Source organism: Parambassis ranga, chromosome 7 (assembly GCF_900634625.1).
Source record: "Parambassis ranga chromosome 7, fParRan2.1, whole genome shotgun sequence".
NCBI lineage: Eukaryota > Metazoa > Chordata > Actinopteri > Ambassidae > Parambassis > Parambassis ranga.
Window position 1 is genome coordinate 19,676,249 of NC_041028.1, and position 21,763 is coordinate 19,698,011.

General features: G+C 42.3%; 2 protein-coding genes across 3 annotated transcripts; one reads left to right on the plus strand and one right to left on the minus strand.

The window, feature by feature from the left end:
• The first annotated feature begins 274 nt into the window (after positions 1-274).
• impdh2 (IMP (inosine 5'-monophosphate) dehydrogenase 2) lies at positions 275-13,344 on the plus strand. 2 transcript variants are annotated; one of them, XM_028410195.1, is made up of 15 exons: positions 275-746; positions 3,814-3,862; positions 4,747-4,848; positions 4,941-5,015; positions 5,616-5,822; positions 6,563-6,650; positions 6,749-6,948; positions 7,232-7,322; positions 7,504-7,599; positions 8,061-8,132; positions 9,682-9,825; positions 11,256-11,400; positions 11,538-11,681; positions 12,740-12,823; positions 13,008-13,344. In XM_028410195.1, the coding sequence occupies exons 1-15, from the start codon at positions 649-651 to the stop codon at positions 13,027-13,029; spliced, it is 1,617 nt and encodes a 538-aa protein (XP_028265996.1). In that variant the 5' UTR covers positions 275-648; the 3' UTR covers positions 13,030-13,344. The 2 variants fall into 2 exon arrangements, with proteins under 2 accessions (XP_028265996.1, XP_028265997.1); XM_028410196.1 differs by lacking the exon at positions 8,061-8,132.
• Positions 13,345-15,581: 2,237 nt separating this feature from the next.
• LOC114438605 (uncharacterized) lies at positions 15,582-19,478 on the minus strand. The gene is made up of 2 exons (XM_028410084.1): positions 18,905-19,478; positions 15,582-17,734 (listed from the first exon to the last, which is right to left on the minus strand). Exons 1-2 carry the CDS (start codon positions 19,413-19,415, stop codon positions 17,445-17,447), a joined length of 801 nt encoding a protein of 266 aa, XP_028265885.1. The 5' UTR covers positions 19,416-19,478; the 3' UTR covers positions 15,582-17,444.
• Positions 19,479-21,763: the final 2,285 nt, after the last annotated feature.

Sequence of the window (21,763 nt, forward strand, 5' to 3'; positions counted from 1 at the left end):
GAGCGAGTGTGACGTCTTCAGAAGGCGACGTCTTTATGTTACAGAGTTACATTCTTAGCGGAAAAAAACACCAGAATTCATGCACCTCGGAACAATAAAAAGTGAATTACAAAATAATATTTCAGTTATTAAATATGATATATATGAAAAAAATCTGTTGTTATTTCATTGTTTTAACACTATTTTAAAAGGGTGGCGCATGTTGACTTTGTAGGGTTCACTGGTTTTGGCACTGTATGAGGAAGGGGGCGGGGCAGCCGGATGTGACGTCTGAATCGGAAACGCTGTCACGCTGGAGGATGATACACGCGTCCAGGGGAGCTGCACAGAGCACATGAGCAGGTGGCACTTACATGTTTTAAGGCAGCTCACTCCGATACCGAGCTCGTCTGTTCAGGTCGAGGCGGTCTACAGACACCCAGGCGGACGGAATCCTCCCGGCTCCTCAGAGACGAGGCGGGACGTGGCTCGGACAGTGAACTGAGCAGGAAGGAGACAACTTAGCAGGAAGAAAGTTCCGTGGTCTGTTTCTGGCCCAGTGCTTGTTTTGGTTGTTTTTGTGTTCTCCTGTCGCCTTAGCAGCTAGTTAATGTGAACTGTTAATATTCGAAGACTGGACAGAACACTGGTGAGGACCGTTTTGACGTCATGGCGGACTACCTGATCAGCGGGCAGACCGGTTACGTCCCCGAGGACGGGCTGACGGGACAGCAGCTGTTCAACGGAGGAGACGGCCTCACATACAAGTAAACACGTGCTTCTGTTGTACTGTGACATTAGTGGAGCCTGTACCAGTCATTCAGAAACTGTCAGCACATCAGTTCCACATGTCTGGGGGATAATCACTAGTGGAATACCAAAATTCAAGCATGACTCTAGAAAAGTGCTAGCTTATGTTCACCTAACATGTTTTGCCATGTTTTAAGATCTCACATTAACAGGCAGACAGACCCTTGTCTTAAAACCTCCGAACAACCTTAGATGAACAGTAACCTATAATTCACTGCCTTTATTGTTATTTAGCAAAAAAACACAATCTGGAAAAACACAAAACCTCATTGTCAAGCACGGTGGTGGAGGACTGATGACTTCTACTACAGGCCCTGGACACCTTGCAGTCACTGAGTGGACCATAATAATAACTGGTAATTGGTCTTATATTGCACTTTTGGGCAGGCACTCAAAGCACTTGCATTGAGATGCATTATTCTTTCACACCACATTCACACAGTGGCAGTGGTAAGCTACCAGTGGTAGCCACAGCTCCCCAGGGGGAGACTGACGGAGACGTGGCTGCCAAGGTGCGCCTACGGCCTCTCCGACCACCGATACCCAAGGACACACAACAATGACTAGGGAGGAGCTGGGGTCAAACCGCCGACCTTCCGGTTATTGGACAACCCTGCTCTACCACTGAGTCACTGCTGCCATGAACTCCTCTGTATACCAGAGTGTTCTAGAGACACATGTGAGGACATCTGTCTGACACTTGAAGCTTGGTCCTAACTGGACATACAACAGGACAATGATCCAAAGCACAGCAGCAGCTCTACACCAGAATGACTGAAAAATAAGAGAATCAAGGTTTTAGAATGGTCTAGTCAAAGTCCAGACTCCAGCCCAGTTGAAACACTTGGGTGGGCTTTGTATTCTATTATCTTCTTCATTTTTAATCTCATAACTCTTAGAAATATTAACTATTTCCCTATTATCTAGATGTATATCTAATAAGTCGGTTAAAACTGTATAACATAAAATCATATAAATAATCTCCTTGAAAAAGGGTTAAAAAAAAAACAACTGGATCATACCCAGTAATCAGCATTTTCCCTGTTGGCCACAAATAAGTAACGTATTAAATAATTTCCTGTAAGTTAAACTTCTCACAACAACCTACCTTCTAATGTCAGAGCCCAGTAATTAACCATCAGCACAGAAAACACTGCAGCAACTTATGATGGAGCGGTCAGGAGAAAAAAGGGGGGGGTCGTTCCACCCTAGTCTCACCTAGGGCCCTGAAGAGGTCTGTAAGCAAATGCCCAAAAAATAGATCCGTAAGCTGTTGAAACATGGGGGTAGTTAGTATTGTCAACATGTTTTTGTTTTTCTTGAAAAAATAAAGGGAACACTAAAATAACACCTCCTAGATCTCATTGAATGAAATATTCCACAAATCTTCATTCATTACATAGTGGAATACGTTGAGGACAAAATAACATAAAAATGATCAATGTAAATTTACATTGATCATTTTTATGTTATTTTGTCCTCAACGTATTCCACTATGTAATAAATGAAGACACTAGAATGTTTCATTAATTGAGATGAAGGAGGTGTTATTTTAGTGTTCCCTTTGTTTTTTGAGCATTGTATTATGTTCTCTTACTACACTCACTGCCCACTTTACTGGCCCTAGTACCAGGTTGGACAGCTCCTCAAACTTAAGGCCAAACATCTGGATTTCCCTCCTAGTGGCTGGCTGCAGTGTAGGTCATAAAACATGCGTCTTCCATAAGTGGATGGGATACCATTCTCTGTAAACACTAGAGGGGGAAGAAGTGAGTGTATAACACAAGCTGGAATTGAGATTCTGACAACGGATAACTCCTTTTGCTGTTAAGTCTGTTAGAGTTGGTATGTAAACAAAATAAAACCATCATTGACCATCCTTCTTAAAAGCATCATTGAGGCATTGGAATTAGGTCAAAGCTAAAAAAAGAGATCTGCTGCTCCTGTGCTCTTGCTGTTATGTACTTGTTTTACAAACTGGTGCATTTCACAAAACCTGACACTGGGTGTTACTCAGTCTAAGACTAACATCCACGTGTGGGAGAATTTCACAAGAATTTTCAACATCCGTATCAAACCATTAGAGCCTGCAGGTTATGCTTGAGGATTTAAGGAAGATGTGCTTTGGGCAAATGAAAGCCAGTGATGTGGTCAGACTTGATTCTGTAAGGTAGTTGGCTTAAATCCCATTTATGAAATTCAAAGAAGTAAAGATGTATGGATGGCCTCCTGTAAGAAGCAGATATGTGGCCTGCAGCTGGGCTTAAATAATAGTAGTGGATTAATTTGTTGAGGATACATTAATCTTCTCTCAAATAGTTGCAGGCCTACAAAGTCGTTACAACCCCTGGATGCAGTCCTGGTTGTCTTTTCAAGATTTATAAATACTGTACTGATTTAGTTTTGTTTTTGTGGGGTCGAGATGTTGTGATTTATGTTGTGTATCAAGCCAAAATATAATGTTTTAGTTTAGTTCAAAACACTACAGTAGGCATTAAAACAGACAACCTACACGGACAAGCGGTTAAAGAAAAAAAGGAAAGCTGAAACATGAACATGGACCTTTGTCCTGGCATCCTGGCTGTTTGTGTCCTGCCAGGAGACAGCTGCAAATACGAAAGAAATATGTATCAGTGCAATCATGTCTGATAGTCAGTCAGAACACATACTGTGTCTGTCTGTTTCCACGTGGGCCTCACTGTCTCATGTGCTGCACGGATGCTTTACACTCTGCTGAAACATGACACCCTCTGAAGATTCACAAGCAATTTTTGGACATTCTTTGAATGCCTTATCGTTTACGTATTTCTGAACCAAATATTAAGCTGGTAAAGAATGACTTTGCACCTTGAGCTGTACAACATATATCAGTGTATTCATTCTCTGTCTTCTCCTTAATTTATAATATAATTTTTACGTGTTTGGTGTCGATTTAGTGTCAATTTTAAAACATTGTTGTTTGAGGTTGTGTAATATGAAATGTAATTTTTCCCTGCCCTAACTATTAATACTTTTTCATTTCAGTGACTTCCTTATCCTGCCGGGCTACATCGACTTCACAGCTGACCAAGTGGTGAGTTCAGACCAAAGACAACGTGCAATACCAGAATAAAACTGATGTTGTGGACTGAGTTTGAAATGGGAGCACATGAAGTGATGGTGAAGATGCTGATGTTTGGCTGGGTAAAGGTTGATAAGAAAAGAAGGATAGGGGAGATAGAGAGGAACAAACATGCTGCATTCAGCACACAGTACAGAGGACAACATGGCTGCTTGTTATTAGACTGAAAAACTAGGTATTGTATTTACTTACATTGCAGCTGTTATACTGTTGGATAACTGCACTGCACTGGACTGCAGGTCTACATGCAGCTCAAGAAGCAGAGACCTGCAGAAAGATACAGAGAGAGAGAAGCACAAAACTATGGGAGAGAGGACGCTCGGTTAAGGATATGACGTACTGGATTATAAATATGAGGGTCGGCCTGAGGGGGGGGGGGGGGGGGTGCTGCTGCTCAGAAGGTCATGTCAAAGTCCTTCACTATAGGCCTATACCAGCATAGCTATGACTAAAGGTTGAACAGAGCCTGCTCTAGCTGTGGCTTTTGTCTTACCTACTATAGCTATAACTGGAGGCCCTATGAGCTCTTCAGAGGGCTGAACTCACTGCTACATATAAATAATTATCATGTATTCATTATTTAAATATTTATAATATAAATAATACTCATAAATTGACTGCTAACATTTTTGTGTATTCATATTAGTGCCATGTAAAGTACATTAAAGACATGGTTCTCAGTCCTTATCGGCTTTAGTGACAGTTATTTTTATAGCTGCCATTTTTAAAACTTGGAGTGCACATGACACTGTAGAAGGGATTTTGCATTTGGACTGAGTGAAAACTTAGGTGTAGTTATTTCCCATAGGTTGAGCAATACTATGTCTCTTGTCCAGGACTTGACATCAGCGCTCACCAAACAAATCACCATGAAAACCCCCCTCGTCTCCTCTCCCATGGACACGGTCTCAGAGGCCAACATGGCCATTGCTATGGCAGTGAGTATGATACACAGATGCCGTTTTCTTCTGTTGTTCCATTCATTGTATTATATGTTGCTAGTGATACACAATTGAGTTTCTCCTTCCAGCTAACAGGTGGCATTGGTTTCATCCACCACAACTGCACTCCAGAGTTCCAGGCTAATGAAGTCCGGAAAGTCAAGGTAAGGTTGAGCATTCTGTCTTTGACACTCAAGTTTGTGATGTTTTTTTCATTACAGTAGCAGGTTATATCTGTTATGCAGTTCCATATTTTCTAGGTATTCATTTTCAGGCCTCCATCCAAACTATTTTTTGGCCCTCTATAGCAGCTCTGTGTAAAACTGATGAATACGTTGTTGTATTGAGATCATGTGTTGCAGTGGAAAGAACACTCCACCAGAGGTCAGCCTCTGCTGGTTATGTGTGCAAATATTGTTGGACCTGCAGCAACCTCTGCATGCCTATTTAAAAATATTTAGCGAGGTTATATTACCCATTGTCATGTATATATAATGGAATGGTTTGACCCATGTGTCCCATAAGGGAAGTGTGAAAAGACAGATGCCACTCAGGAATTGTTTCTTTTTGATTATCCATCCTTTTGAACATATTTTCTTTGTGTGCATGTTTAACATCCTTGTTTCTGCAGTGAGTCTGTGTGTATAGATCCAGTAGAACCACCTGCTTAGCTTCCCATCTGTTTTTCCCTTCATGCTTCCTTTCCTTATCCTTATCCCAACCCTTGTTTTTCCTTACCTCCGTCCTTTTCATCCTCAATCCAGCGCTATGAGCAGGGCTTCATCACAGACCCTGTGGTTATGAGTCCAAACGAGCGGGTGAGGGATGTCTTCCAGGCAAAGGCACGCCATGGCTTTTGTGGTATCCCCATCACAGATAGCGGGAAAATGGGCGGCAAGCTGGTGGGAATCATTTCTTCTAGAGACATTGATTTCCTGAAGGAAGAGGACCACGACTTGCCACTGAGTGAGGTGAGTTTCCTTCCATTTTAGTAATGGCTATGGTCTGTGTGCCTTCTAAGCCACTTCTCAGTTCCTACAGTGGATGTGGACCTCCATAAACTACCTCTATTTTAGCTGGTGTCCACTTCTGTTTGTGTATTTTTGCATGTGACAGGAGAAGCTTGTGGCAGACTACATCTACCAATAGCATGTGCTCCTGGTCCTGACCCTGGACCACATGCTTCAGGGTCTTCATAATGTGTGACGGTTAACAGCAGCAAGGTGGTTCCCCCTTGTGAGCCGGGTCCTGCTCAAGGTTTCTTCCTGTTAAAGGGGAGTTTCTTTGCCACTGCCTGCTTGCTCGGGGGGTTCAGCCTCTGGGTTTCTGTAAAGCACCTAGAGACGTTTTGATTGTAATAGGTGCTATATAAATAAAATGTAATTTACTTGAATTTGAAAAAGAAATTCTTTGTTGTCATTGACATTGTACAACAAAATTCCGTCTGTCGCCCAAATCTGTAGAAGAAATCGATATATTTAGACGCCACAGTCTATTCATATCTGTGGAACTTAGACAATGTTGTAAATATGGCCCTTTAATTCAGCACATAAACTCCCAGGGACTTATGCCAGGATCCTGTTAGCTCTTCTTCAAACACCATTGCCTCAGTTCTCCTACAGGACAGAATATCCCAGCTGAGTGTACCTGACTTCACAAGGAGGCTGGAGACATTCACTTCTGTGTAGAAAATCTTTTCCTCTGTTGACAGGTGATGACAAAGCGCGAGGATCTTGTGGTTGCCCCTGCTGGGGTGACACTGAAAGAAGCCAATGAAATCCTTCAGCGGAGTAAGAAAGGTGGAGCAAAATGTTTTCTGATAACCTTTTCCTTTCTTTTTTTTAAAAGCACAACATTAAACGTTGCTATATCTTTTCATGTCTCTGGTTCCTTTCAGGCAAACTTCCCATAGTGAATGAAGAGGGTTCCCTGGTGTCAATTATAGCCCGCACAGACTTAAAGAAGAACAGAGACTTCCCTTTGGCCTCCAAAGATTCTCGAAAGCAGCTGCTGTGTGGCGCTGCAATCGGCACCCACAACGACGACAAGTACCGGCTGGACCTTCTAGTGCAAAGCGGGGTGGATGTGGTCGTACTGGTAGGTAATAGATAATGAGTTTAGAGTTCAGTCATGCTTCAGCATAACCTTTTCTCTGAAAACCATTATGTTGCCCATTGCTGTTTATCACAGCAATGTTATCCCAGTGTTAGAATTATTTCACTCTAAAAACATCAGCCCCGAACTGACTGACAGGAGCACATGTAATGAAGCTCAGTCCTTTTATTTAAAATGGCATCATCACGTTGAAATCGTTTGTTGCTTGTTTCCGTGTTGGTAAAATCTACCAGTAATAATGTTGTGTGTGCTTCTTTCCTTCCAGGACTCCTCCCAGGGCAACTCAATATTCCAGATCAACATGATTAAATATATTAAAGAAAAGTACCCAAGCGTGCAGGTCATCGGTGGAAATGGTACATAGACTTTCCCTATACACCTACATGTATATGTGCAGTTAAAATAGAAAGACAAAGAGATCAGATGTCTAAGTCATTTCAGTGTGCAAACATTTGGCTGAGCTCCCGTGATGCCTTTGATTCAGCTGTTAGTACTTTGTTGTTTGATAGTCTCTCTGTCTCCCCCTGTTTGCCGCAGTGGTGACTGCAGCTCAGGCTAAGAATCTGATTGATGCAGGAGTGGATGGTCTGAGAGTGGGGATGGGCAGCGGGTCCATCTGCATCACACAGGAAGGTGAGTGACAAACACTACCTGCACTCATCAGCCAACCAGGAGCCTTTCATCTGGGTACTGTCGCTGCCGTTCAAACGTGGAGACAGTCCTGGCAGAGATGTCTGTTTCTAACTTATGTAGGTCACCGTTGTTCTTTGCTTTGTCTTTGGGGCAATAAGTGTTGACATCTCTGAAGCCTGGTAGCCTCACCTTTTTGTTTTTTGTTGTGTGTTTGAGCGCCTGTGTGTAGTGTGAGGAAAATAAGAAAAATATTTTTTTTTCATCTCATCTTCTCAAATCATTAGCTCTTCGTGTTCATTTTTTCCTTCATGTTTTCTTTGTTTTTGTCATTTGCATCTGGTCATCTTCCTACCTTTGTCCCACCCCTTTTCTCTCTGTGCATTCTTCCCATTGTTTGTATGGTGTGTGTTTGTATGGTGTGTGTTTGTATGGTGTGTGTGAGTGTGTGTGTGTCTGTCCAGCTCCCCTCAGTGTACCACCAGCTATAAAGCTCCACAGTCCCAAAACCTCAGCCACTGTTACTGGATACTCCAGTAAGTTGTCTTGCTGACTAATGGTGCTGAGCTCTGATTGGCTCCACAAACACAGGGTTCCTGCCCCCCCCCTCACTGTCTGCTTTATTGAATGGGGAAAGCATTGCATCGGTAGATGTAGTGGGTTTGGAGAACTTATCTTTGGGGTTTGGGGTTTTTCTGGTCCCTCTGCTTACACTAATCACACACAGAATGAATGTTGCGCAGCCTCTACTAAACATACTTCTGATTTTTTTTTTATGTTAATGAAGTAATTTCCCCCAGGCATTAATACAGTATTTCTGATTCTGATGTCATACATCTGTACTCACTAATTCTGTGTTTGCAGCTGCAGTCCTTGAGCGTTCATAAGGGCTCACAATAGTTTAAAACATGTGTGATGGGACGTGGGTTCAAAACAACTCATGCCAATATATGAAGTAAATGAATAATTAAAATCTTGATCACTCCCTGTTAGGATTTTAACAAACTTTTAAAAGTCAAGTAAAGCAATAAATATTTTTAAATATTAAGCACATTATAATAGCAATAATACTGCAGTGAGGACAGGGAGGCAGGGCAGGATAATCACATATATATGTACTCAAACAGCTTCAAACTAAGGACATGTTCCTCGGGGAAGTCTGCAGTTATGCAAACTTCGAATACACAAAATGCTGTCACATAATCTGCACCAGAGCCCTTATGCACTTGATGATATGAAAGTGGGACTGAGCTGTCACAAAGCAGTATGAACGCAGCAACAGTGTGTGTGTCAGTGAGTGACTCATGGCAGTGACAAGGACTGGGCCTTTGTGCCATCTGCGTACAGATACAGTGCCATTTGTCATCATTTGGAAAATAATTTGAGACTTAAGCAGCTTCAAGGCTGTGTCCACGCATGTCGGAACTAGGTATTTGTAGCTTCAACAGTTTGTTCCTCAATACAGCAAATGTAATAAGGCATATCATTAAATCATGTCTGTCAAATACACAAGAGGATAGATAGGGGTCACCATGTGCCACTGAGATGACGGGAAACAAAACAAGTTCAGTGGGTTTTTTTTTAAGGAACTGGGATGCGTCTTTGCTGGCACTGGTTTGGTACTTTGTTACTGTCTTGTAATGTTTTGAAAGATAATTGATCTCTTTAAAGGCTGTCATTGTTTTCTGATTCCTAGCCCTGTTGCTGCTGAACAAATGCAGCATGTGTTGTTTTGGTTGTGTTGGAGCATTTGAGCAGTACGGTGTCCCTCTGCTGATATGACAAGTTTAACTTCCTCATTCTCACATTTAACAGAGACACATCCTACCCTGTTTTATCAGACGCCACTTCCTGATACTTTGAACCATACATAGTTCTGATGTCAGGACATTAAATGATCGACCAGCTAAGAAATCATCTTTTCCTAGAAATGTGAGAACACACATATTAAAGACCTTGTAGGTGAATTGTCTGATCATGTATACCCAGCGCTTATAAAGACAAAATGTGGATAATCACCTCTGCATTGTCTCTTTTTTCCTTTGACCCCCCCCCCCCCCCCCCCACCTTATCTTACCCCATCAGTGCTGGCGTGTGGTCGTCCCCAGGCCACAGCTGTATATAAAGTGTCGGAGTATGCCAGGCGCTTCGGTGTGCCAGTCATCGCTGATGGCGGCATCCAGACGGTTGGGCACATTGCTAAGGCCCTGGCCCTTGGTGCATCCACAGGTAAGGATGATGGTTTGGTACAGTACACAGGGCTGTCCACACCAATAAGGTACATATAAGTTTAAATAAGAGCAAAGGAGTATAATGACAATCAAACAGTATCATTAGCTCCACTGTCAAAGCAACATGTTGAACAATGGAAGCAATCGTACCCAATTAGAACACAATGCATGTTATAATGACAAAAGACTCGACATTGAACCACCTAAATGCTGTTAGGCCTACAAACTATGGCTGTGTGAACAAGAAGGGGCTTAAGGCTGTTCCATACTCTGCGAGACAAAGCGCGGAGAACGCGCTCCACGGGTGGTAAGAGATACATAAAAAAGGTCTTTTCCACACTGAGGTACCATACTCCGTGAGACGTATGTGTGCAGAACTCCTCATACGGCCCGCCCACTAAACTATAAGGAAAGACTTTACTGAGTTTTTTAACACACCACAAGGACTTGTGCCATGGCAAGAGGGCATTATACAGAGAGGGTGCCTGCAACAGCGTGAGATGTCCGGCGATGAGTTGTGAAAATGCGACATTAAAACAACAATAGCAAAGATTCAGTGTTTGTGCCTTTATGACCACATTTGCACATCTACTGTGTTCCAATGTGCCTGCGATACTTCAAACTGTCCGGTGATGAGCTGTGAAGATGCGACATTAAAAGTAACAATAGCAAAGATATACAGACATTGTTAACGAGCCTGTTATGCCCGGGTATGTAGGAGTATATAGAATGGTAATAACAGTCACCATCTGGTATGTGTGAATGGCTGTCTGGAGTTATTGGTGACAAATCACCCTGACTTGCCTTTCTTTCTTTCATTCATTGCTCATCATGCAAAACCAGTATGGTCTTATCTAAATCTGTTGAATCAGTGCTGTTTATACACCTACCTATATACCTGGAGAGGCTCTTGCGCTTCTCCACTTTCATCACGCCCACAATAAATTCCGACCAATCACAGCATGGTTGCCGCACAGCCTTGAAAGACAAAGTTCGGCCCGGACCCTGTGCACAAGAGTGCGGATCAGCGGGCGGTCAGAGACAAAAAGTGACGTCATTTTGTGGGCGTAACGTCTGCACGGGGGAAAAAGTTCTTTGTCTCGCGGAGTATGGATCCAGCTTTAGTTGATTCCTGCATCCTTGCTGCTGTCGTCTTCATGGTGCTAAAATTTGACACTTGACATGAAGCCATTACTGAAGTGCTGCTGTTTATATTTCATAGATTTTCCATTCCATTTTAGTGAAGCTGATGAATTTCATGAACAATTCCCTTTCAGTTTTTCTTTTTTGCACATTGTCTGTTACAAACCCAGACCATCCAGGGCACCGCATTTGACAGAACATGATAGTGTGGATGCTCATACTGTTGTTGCTGTTAAGACTCATCGCCATCTGCAGTATTATAACAGACGTTTTCTCTGTGTGCAGTGATGATGGGTTCTCTGCTTGCTGCCACCAGTGAGGCTCCAGGTGAATACTTCTTTTCTGACGGCATAAGGCTCAAGAAATACCGCGGCATGGGCTCCTTGGACGCCATGGACAAAAACCTGGGCTCCCAGACCAGATACTTTAGGTGAAGAAACACAGCAGCCTCAGGGGCTTTTCCCTGTTAGAACCTGTTTCTATGACATGATCTTTGTGTGCACAGTTTATTACTGTCATTGAGCAACAGAATGGCTGAGTGTGTCTGTCCCCCCTCTCCACTCACAGTGAGAGTGATAAGATCAAAGTGGCTCAGGGTGTTTCCGGAGCAGTGCAAGACAAAGGCTCCATCCACAAGTTTGTTCCCTACCTGATAGCTGGGATTCAGCACTCCTGTCAGGACATCGGAGCCAAAAGCCTCACACAGCTCAGGTAAAGAAACACAAACACAAATATAGCTGCAAGCGGTGATTAGCTGGGCCATAGCTTTAAAGCAGGTTTCACCAAGAGTCACATTAGTTGCTGATGCTTTTTATGTGAGTCCTGGAAGGAATATAGATTCTGTTATGCAAACCTTTGAGCACCCCTTAGGGAACTTACTGCATCAGTTTGTCACTTGCTGAGCTTTTGAAGCAGCAGCTTCATCTTAACATATGTTATCACATTCATTTCGAGTTGCAGCACAAAACCTGACGCGTTAGATCTTCAGTTACAAAGACAGGTGGAATCAATGATGAAAAAGGCTGTTTAACATCGGTAACTGCTGGCTGTGCTTGTCTTTCTTAGAGAGTGGAAACATGAGGACCTCTAAACAGCTCACCACTGACCTAAAAACTAAGAAAATTCATTATTGCAAATTAGAAGAAGGGTACAAGAAATGATCTGAAAGGTTTGGACTGTCTCCACTGTCAGAAATGTAGTGCAGAAATGGAAGAGCACAGGAGCAGCCACTGTGAAGGAAAGATGTGGCAGGCTGAAACAAATACAGGAGAGGCACTGGTGAAGGATGGTTAGAATGGTCACAGAGCAGCCACAGAACTACAAGGTTCTGGCTGCTGATGGTGTTAGTTGTTCAGCGTTCCACAAGCGTACTTTAGTTCATCACAAGAGATGAATATGAGATAAATAAAGACACGTTGTTCATCTGAAGTTGTATTTGCCTGATGCTAAGACCCACTACAGTCAACAATAAAACAATAAACTTTTAGCATAACTGCACACATATTGTTATTAAATGCTGTAAAGCAATATTATTAGAATGTACAACAGCATCTAAACATTGCAGCCACATTAGTTTCTTAGTTTTACTATTGAGTTGGTCAACACAATAAATGTATTACAGTCCCTGGATCAGGGCCTAATGATGCACAGATGATTCAAATAAATACAAAAAGGATATGTGCTCTGTCTGGTGTAGTGGAACCAGCTTTGTTAGGGTTTCTGTCTTTCTTTCTTTTTTTTTTACCTGTTTATATTCATCTCCCTCTCAGAGCCATGATGTATTCTGGAGATCTAAAATTTGAAAAGAGAACAACATCAGCTCAGCTGGAAGGTGGAGTCCACAGCCTTCACAGGTACACACATATTAAAGTGACTTATTCCTTCCTCTGAGGCACTGTCTTAAGTTCTTAGTTTCATGTCTGGCCATGAGCCGAGCTTCCTCTTTCTGTGCCTTCCTTGTGGTCACCTGTTGTAACAGGAAGCCTCATCAGGGATGGTCTTGTGATCTTTTCTGTTTGACTCTTCTCTCTTCCACAGTTATGAAAAACGTCTCTTTTGAGAAGAACCCCCGCCCTTTGATGGAAAGTCTTTCCAGCACACATTTAATGCAAACACACACACACACACACACACTACTTGCCAGACATTGATATTGATATTTCACACACACACAGCCACAAATACTGATATTCCACTGATCCATCAGTCTTCCTGCCAGTGTCATCTATGCACTGTGTGTGTGTTGAGGGAATTAAAGCTTTTATCAATCAGTGCACGTATGATTGAGTTAAATGATAAGTGGTGTTGTGTTAGAAAAGAATACTGCTGTGTCCATTTTAAAACGTCCAATAATAAAGCCTCTGATTTTCCACAAGCTGAGCTGGTCTGTTTTTATTTGTTTTTATGTTTTTGGGAAAAATGATTTGTTCATAACGTAAAAAGATATAAGAACATGTGTGGATTTGTATATTGTGCTTCTTTTTTGTGGAAATCCCTAAAACACTACAAAGTTGCTAAACTTGCCAAAGTGCTGAGAGTGGGATGGAGTGTCCTCCATCAGAGGAGCAGCCTGCTTCTCCACCTTCCCTCCACCTGGTGCCAGTCTCCAGGGAGGATCAGGTACTGCTCAGAATCCACCGGACTTTCCAGGCTGAAACCCAGACGGACTCCTCCTGTCACACTCTGTTGCTCGCCATGTGTGAATTAATTAATATACAGTCCATTTACGGGGTTTATTCAGCACAGCAGGAACTCTGGGGAATCACATCAAATATTAGTACAGAAACACTGCAGAAAGCACACTGTACTGAAAATATTAGTACTGTACTGGTGCAGAAGTTGCTCTTGCATTTTTATGAATACAACTACAAATTCTGTACGGTCGCTAATATTATCAGGTCGTCATTCTAAATGAGAATTGGTTCTCAATTGACCTACCTGGTTAAATAAAAGGTGATTAAAACGGATTCCTTGCCACAATTATGATGCTGAATAACAAACAAATTCAAAAACATTTGGCAACAAAATAAATGAATAAATAAATATTATGCATTTGTATGTAGGGTTGAAACAAGTCACAAATAAGTGATTTTTTTTAAACAATACTAAAAAATACAAACTTAAAGTCCTTTGTCCTCTTTTTTTTTACATTTTGTATCAAAAATAATTAGTATAAAAAAGGAAATGTTACTCCCACAGGTCCGATATGGAAAACAAGGCTCTCAAATCTAAACTGATATTTAAATGTACACTTCTGCTTAGTGTCTGTTTACTTATTACACACAGAAAATAATCTCTAAATATTTTTTTCCAGTTGTTTTCGTATGATGCTCATGTATGTTAAAAGTACAAAAAAAAGAATTTTCAATGAGAAAATCAACTAAGCTGAGCAGAAATGTGATTTAAATCTTACACATAACATAAACAGTGTATGTATCAAACAACGCTGAAAAAAACAGATAAATGTGGATTTAACACATTTTTAATAAATAAACCAATCCACTGAAACAAAGTGAATTTCAACAAATCTAAAATGAAGGAGAGATGGGGGGGGGGGGGGGGGTAAAGGAAGAGCAGTGTTTCATCTGAAGAAGTGAAAGTGAAATCAACTTGTGCAGTATTTAAGGAGGACTCCGTGTGCAGCTGGCAGGCAGAGTGCGACAGAGACGGCACACCGCTCAGACACTGGTGAGCTGCACAATGATTCACTGCTTTTCAAACTTTCCCATGTCTTTCAGGGCCTTCTTCTTACTTTCACTTTGTTTACTGTGTTTTTTGAGAACCACTTCTCTCTCCACCTTCCTCTTTATTCAGTTTGTCTTCACATTTCTGTCATAATCTGATTTTAAAGTAAGTTTGAATGAATGTTTGCTCCTTCCCTGCTCTGACTGCTGGGAAACGAACAGGTCTTCTTCATAGGATCACCTACAGGAACAAACTGAAAGTAAACCACAGCTGCTGTTGTTTTGTCTGTCTTCATGAACTGTCTCCATGTTTTTATCAAAGCTGTGTGTTTAGGCAGCTTCAGATCTTCACAGTCCTGACGTGAATCCTTTCCTTCACTGTTTTCTCAGCTCTCCTTCCTTCTGTCGCACTCTTCCTCGTTAGGCTGACCTCCCACGTCCCCTCATGCTTACTTTCTATTTCTTTTGTCTCCACAAACAGTTTCATACATAACAAGTTTTTCAAGATATGCATAGACAAAAGTGCTATTTATAAGTGTGATATTGTAACTGATAAGAGAGCATTCCATTCTTCGATATGTAAGGGATAGAGTGGTAATGTTTTCGGTGAACATTTAATCTACTTTTATACATCAGGTTTCTGTTTTGTATTTTGTAGAAGCGCGGCCTCTCGGGCTCTATGCCACACATCTTTTCTTAAGATCTTGGCTTGAACATTTTATACAGGGCTTATGGTACATTTGAATTCACCAGCGTTTGGGTGAGAAGGTGCTCTGCCTCATTTCTAGTTATATATATATATATATATATATATATAACTTGCCTTGAAGTGTCATTTTTATTCACTTTTACACTGCGATCAAGCAAAATGATGGATTTTTTAACTGATGTATGTAGGTTTTGAACCGATCACAAATGTGAGAGAATATGCAAAAAAACACAAGTTTATTTTGTGCGTTTTGTTTGAAATGTGTTCAAATGTAACTAAATCAACTGTAACAGTTTCCACTCCAATCAAATGAACTGTAATAGTGATGAAACATGAAGCCACAGGGCTCACAAATCTGAACAATCATGTTTATACTGTTTCATTTTCTTCCTTTCAAAACAGGATCCTTATGGAGTTACTCGCACATTTTAAACATAATTTGATCAAAGTATGGTAACACAGATAGCACTTACAGTTACATGGTACTTTCATAATTAACATACATGTGTGTATCTGTTTATGACCATGTCTTTATCTTTGTTTTTGTAGCTGTCCTAAGGAACCCGGCCTTGAATCTGTTTTTTTGTGGGTGGGATTGTAACGGAACCCATAATGCAGCTGTGACTCTGAGCTCCAGCTGGTTATGAGGTCCGTTTCCATCCCACAATACACAAGACATCCTTGAGGTGTGCGTGCAGACGAGGATCATCAACTGCAGGTCATTCTGTCAGTGGAAATTAATTTTGACTTTATTGTTCCACAAAGAAAGAAGGTGAAGAAAGTAAGGGCGATATAAAAGTATCTACAGTAACAAAATAAAAAGGCTGACCTGTGTGTGTCTTACACATACCACCAGGTAAGAAGAGCCTTCGGTAAAACCATTTAATGCTTTTATTTTGAAAAACACTAAACCCTGTGCAGAAGGTGCTTTTCCTCAATGACACGTTTTCTTCCGGTTTGCAGACGACAGCAAACGCAACCGGGAATTTCGTGTCAGCCAAGAATGACACCTGTGACGGCCCCTCAGTTAGTGTGCTACATGCAGGCTAAAGAGCCTTCCTTCAGTGTGTATAGCTTACTGTGGTTTCCATGGCAAAATAAAGAACGTTTTCATCCATCCATGTTGTCCTTTACTAGTCAGTGCCACACTCCTGAAGATCTCTGACACCCTGTTGTCACAATAAGACCATTAGCAGCAAAACCTTGAAGTCAAGGTTTTTCTGTATGACTTCATTATGTTTTTACACACAAAACATAGAATTAAATGTGGGGGTACAAACTTTTCAACATGACTGTAGCTGTTATCATCACAGGCTTAATTTGAACAGCTTCATAATGGGCAAACTACCAATCATCTTTGCCCCTTATGAAACAATGGTAAAACACTGGCTACTGTTAATGTTGACGAAGCCACCATCAGGAGGACACTGAACAGCCATGGTGTGCATAGCAGTCCAAAAAGAACACTGCTGCCCATCTACAGTTTGCTGAAGCTCACGTGGACAAAGCAGAGCTGCTGGGTTTAAAAAAAACTGCAAACCTGCATAAGAACCTTACAAAAAACTGTGAAGTACGGTAGTGGCAGTGTCATGGTTTAGGCCTGTTATTCTACATCTGGACCAGGACAGCTTGGCATCATTCAAGAGAAGAATGAATACATTATACCACCTATATTAAAAAGTGTCAAGACACTGTGAGCTGAGGACAAGCTGGGTCATGCAGCAAGACACTGACCCTGAGCACTGGAAAGGTCAAAAAGGAACACCGTTAATGTTTTGTGAAAAAGTCCTGAACTTAATCTAATGAAATCTTGACCTGAAGCAGTCCTCCTTATAACACTTCAGACTGAAGCTGTTCTGTACTGAAGAATGGCCTGAAACTCCTCCAAGCTGTTGTGGACGACTCATCAGCAGTTCAGTGTTGTCGCACACAGGGTCACATACCAACCGGACTGAGGTTAAAGGCAAGTGTGACAATGATTTTCCTTATGTCGAAAAATACAGGAAAAATAAAAAAAGGTGGTCTTAGGCACTAGTCAGCTGGTGGGGGACAGAGTCAAAGTGTTCCCTACACATGAGTAAGTCAGTGGCCTAAAGGTTTCGACGGTGAGGGGAACCTTGACAGTATCCTGTCCACAAGTTCCAGGTGCCTCTCGTGGTTTTCTCGACTGATCCTTTCATGCATGGCTATGAGCTCGCTCATTAGATTGTTCTGCATTTCCCTCTCATGGTCCATGAGCCTCTGCAGACGGGCGTCCTCCTGCGCCTGCATGGCAGCATCCATCTCTCTGAGCTGTGTGACTGTTGCTGACACCAGAGCCGACACCTGTTGCATCACTGTTGTTTTCCTTTTCTTTGCTGGGACGGTGTACTCTGTAAAATCAAAGACAGTGACACGTTGTTGTGGGACTCTGCGCTTTAGAAAAATTACAATGAATATACGCCTTAAGTGCGGACTTTGATCTGACAGGTGGTTTGTTTCTTCTTTTCCTTCCTGTCAGATGACCTCTACACCTAGTTCTGAAGAGGGAAAGTCAAACATGGAAGGGACAGCATCGCTCTTGTTGGTACAGGCAGTCCAAATCAATCAGCTGTTAGCACTTAGCAGCAGTGTGCTAGTAGACCAGACCAGGGAACATACTATAAGAGTATTCCTTTCAGTCAGACCAGTGTTTTTTATGGTTTTTAGCCCAGGTGTGGGAACCGGGACGAGGGGACTTTCACACTGTCCCACACCTGGGACACCGTCCTCAGGAGACCAGACTGCTGTCCTACACCTGGTACACAGCACTGAAGAAGCCGGACTACAGGTGGCGCTGTTCCCCTACTACCTGGAGTAGTGGGAGAACGGCGCCACAACCTGCATAAAATCAACTGGCAGACACGTCACCGGTAACATCACGTGACTTCTGAGGAAGACTGCAGGAAGCAGTCGAAACATGTCAAGGTAAAAACACAAAACACTGGTCTGACTGAAAGGAATACTCTTATAGTTAAAAAGGTGAAGACCAAATGATCCTTGTCGAAATACAGGGAACATACTGTATCTGACTTGAAACCTGTTGCATAACGGAAAACCCCATCAAGATCCTCAATATATCCTGTCAGCTCAAGTTTGGGTCCATGTGGTCCGGCCCCACGTTTCATTACTCTGTGAGAACTTTTCTTAGATGGAGCAACATCTCAACATAAACAAACATGTCTGTGGATCATTCATCCACGTCATGGTTATGTCCAAGAGTTTAAATCGAGGCAAATGGACTCGAGGTGTTTTTTTTATTTTTTATTTGAAGATGTGCTTGACTCAGGGGAGTTGTCTAGTTGCAACTTTGCACAACTTTGCACAATGTAGTCACAGCACACATGGACAGGGGTCTTTATGGATGTTGGTGCAGCAAGCAGCGAAAACGTGACACATTAACATGCATGAACAATGTAAAGTCAAACCCGTATCAAGGTTTGCTTCAATGAGCATTCATGTCACCTAAATATGATGTAGTCCATCAACACCGCTTATAAAATATTACACAAAAGCATACTTACTGGCATTGATGGAGTGCAAGTGTTCTGCCGGACTGTACTGGTCCTCCTCGTCCTCTGCGTCCACCGGACCTAGGTGCTTGTTGACGTCCCTGTCGTTAACTTCGTCCCAGAGGCCGACTACAACCTCCCGATGCTCCGCGCTGCTGGTAGCGGGGGGCGGCGGAGAGGATGCGGGCGCAGGCGGGGTAGAAGGACTCCGCGGCCGTTTAGCCGGACTCCCCGCTGGTGCATTCCCAAAAACCCTGTGACACTGTTCATAAAACGGCCAGTCAACGCGGTGGCTCCCGCAGCGAGCCTTCTGCTGGTGATACTTGGCGTACTGTTTTCTGAGCGCCTTCAGTTTGCTGATCACCTGCATGTGTGACCTGTACACCCCCCTCTCCGCCAGCAATTTTGTCATCCTGTTGTAAACTACCGAGTCCTTCACCGTGCCCGTGATCTGGTTCCGGATTGCCTCCGAGCCCCGGATGGTCAAAAGTTCTTTAATTTCGTTCTCCTGCCAGTTGTGCATCCTCTCTTTGTGAGAAATTCTGCCCCTTGATCTGCCTTAACTTAAAAAAACACCTCTCTCGAATATGTGCGCCCCTTACGTCACATTTTTGCGCCGGAAGACGTCGGTCGGCGCCGAGTCCGAAAAGATGATGGGAGCAGGCAGCAGCAGGGGGCAGAGATGAAAACTGTGAGGAACTTTGTCCACACCCTCCAGCACACATGTAGCGGAGCAGAGAAGAAACACGGCACAAAGCCATGACAGGTGTCCGAAGGTCGCCGCCATCTTGCTCAGGGAAGCCTGTTCAGCAGTGAGTCTGGGATCCTAACTAAACTACACACGCTGTCAGACTCTTGGTTGGTTTGGACAAATTGACAATTAAAATAAAGACTTTCAATATATAACACACCTGTCTCATTTTACTATATGCAAGATGCTGTAAAAGAGAAAGAATTCAGACAATTTAGCCGAACATCTGCAGGTGTGTGTACAGTTTGACACCTATTACCTTGTTGCTATATTGGAGACAAATAAATAAATTCAGAAGAATAAAAACGGAATATGTTAAGTAAAAAAGTTCTAATTTTACAAAAACGTAATATTATAAGGAATAAATGCAAAACAGGCTACATTGTGCATTAAGCTAGTTTATCCCAATTAACATAAATCTTTTGGAAATAAGCTAGCATTAAATAGCAGGAGGTCTGCAATGTGTGCAATGTGTTTATTTAAAAACATTTTTTTAGGTACTTACTCAAAATGTAATAAAGGTTTATGGATGATGATACAAGCCTCTGCTGTGGCATTACAGACCAACAGGTCCTTTAAAGGAGGGTGGGGGTTGCCCCTAATATAATGGGAGGGGAAGCACTGAAATGTCATAGTTATATTTAAGCTCTTTTTCTAAGATTGTAGATAAAAGACGTTGAGCGTTGCATATAGAGCATTATAAATCAAAAATAATAAAGGGGACACTCAAGACAAGTCAGGATGAGGCTCAGTAGAGTGTGTGTCCTCCACGTGCCTGTATGACCTCCCTACAACACCTGCATGCTCCTGATGAGGCGGCAGATGTTGTTCTGAGGGATCTCCTCCCAGACCTGGATTAAAGCATCAGTCCACTCCTGGACAGTCTGTGGTGCAACGTGGCGTTGGTGGATGGAACGAGACATGATGCTCCAGATGTGCTGGATTGGATTCAGGTCTGGGGAATGTTCAGGCCAGTCCATAGCATCAATGCCTTCATCATGCAGGAACTGCTGACACACTTCAGCCACATGAGGCCTAGCATTGTCATGCATCAAAGGAATCGAGGGCCCACTGCACCAGCATATGGTCTGACAATGGGTCTGAGGATCTCATCCTGGTACCTAATGGCAGTCAGGGTACCTCTGGCTAGCACATGGAGGGCTGTGCCTCCAAAGAAATTATTCTTCAGAGGCCCCTGCCTGTAATTATTGACTAGCAGGTCTTTCTTTTCAACGGTCTCTTATCATGTCATATATTTAGAACAATAAGGCAAGAGCAGGACTGTGTACGCTTCTTTATTTTCATTATTAATATGCACATTGTCTTCAGATGTATTTTTATAGTTGCAGCACTAGCAGCACTGTGGGAATCCTAGGGCCCAAACGTGTACATTTTGCTTTGTCTTTTGTCTTTTGATTCTCAATATATCCGTCAGTTTAAAGGCTAAATGTACAAAACTTGGCGAGAAATATTTTTTTATGATTATTTACAAAAATCAATTGTCCCCACTTTCTCAAGGTGTTCACAATGGGAGATACAAATTTTTGTTACGTTCGGCACCCTTAGGTACACGTTTGGCCAATTGACTCCCATTTTATCAGCAAATCTTTGATATACTCTAATCCTGACATATTATTATGCTTTCCCCATGTATCCCTTATAGTTTTGAACCTTTTCCTTAAAAAAAAAAAACACACATTTTAGGTGTCATGACCCCACAACCCACAAAAACATACAAAAATATAAAAAAAAAATTATATCTATGGTTAGGGATCCGAACGTAGCCAAAATCGAAGGGTGCCCTGAGGCTCAAACAAACTTTGTTCTTAATCCTGCCATCTCAAGAAAACAAGTTTCTCTGTTCTCATGGAGTTTTACAGCTTTACCGGCACCTGTAGTTCTAAAATTAACGTCAGAATTTTGACGCTATTCTGAGAATTCTGAGATTCTGAGAAAACAGGCTGAACTTGCAGCTTTGGGGCCCCCTGGTGGTGTAGGGGCCCTATTTATTTGCACAGTCCGCATATAGTAAGAAACTTTTTCCTGTATGCTGACTTGTTGCTGTCACTGACAAGCCCCACCCATATTGAATCTTCAACATACTTTATGATGCGGTTTAT

What these genes read in the sequence shown, in the direction of transcription:
- impdh2 (XM_028410195.1), top strand. Translation starts at nt 649, where the DNA reads ATGGCGGACTACCTGATCAGCGGGCAGACCGGTTACGTCCCCGAGGAC. An exon ending in CATCTGCATCACACAGGAAG is followed by an intron (nt 7,600 to 8,060) that starts GTGAGTGACAAA and finishes GTGTCTGTCCAG; the next exon opens with CTCCCCTCAGTGTACCACCA. An exon ending in TCCCAGACCAGATACTTTAG is followed by an intron (nt 11,401 to 11,537) that starts GTGAAGAAACAC and finishes CTCCACTCACAG; the next exon opens with TGAGAGTGATAAGATCAAAG.
- LOC114438605 (XM_028410084.1), bottom strand. Translation starts at nt 19,415, where the DNA reads ATGCACAACTGGCAGGAGAACGAAATTAAAGAACTTTTGACCATCCGG. An exon ending in CTTGCACTCCATCAATGCCA is followed by an intron (nt 17,735 to 18,904) that starts GTAAGTATGCTT and finishes TTGATTTTACAG; the next exon opens with AGTACACCGTCCCAGCAAAG.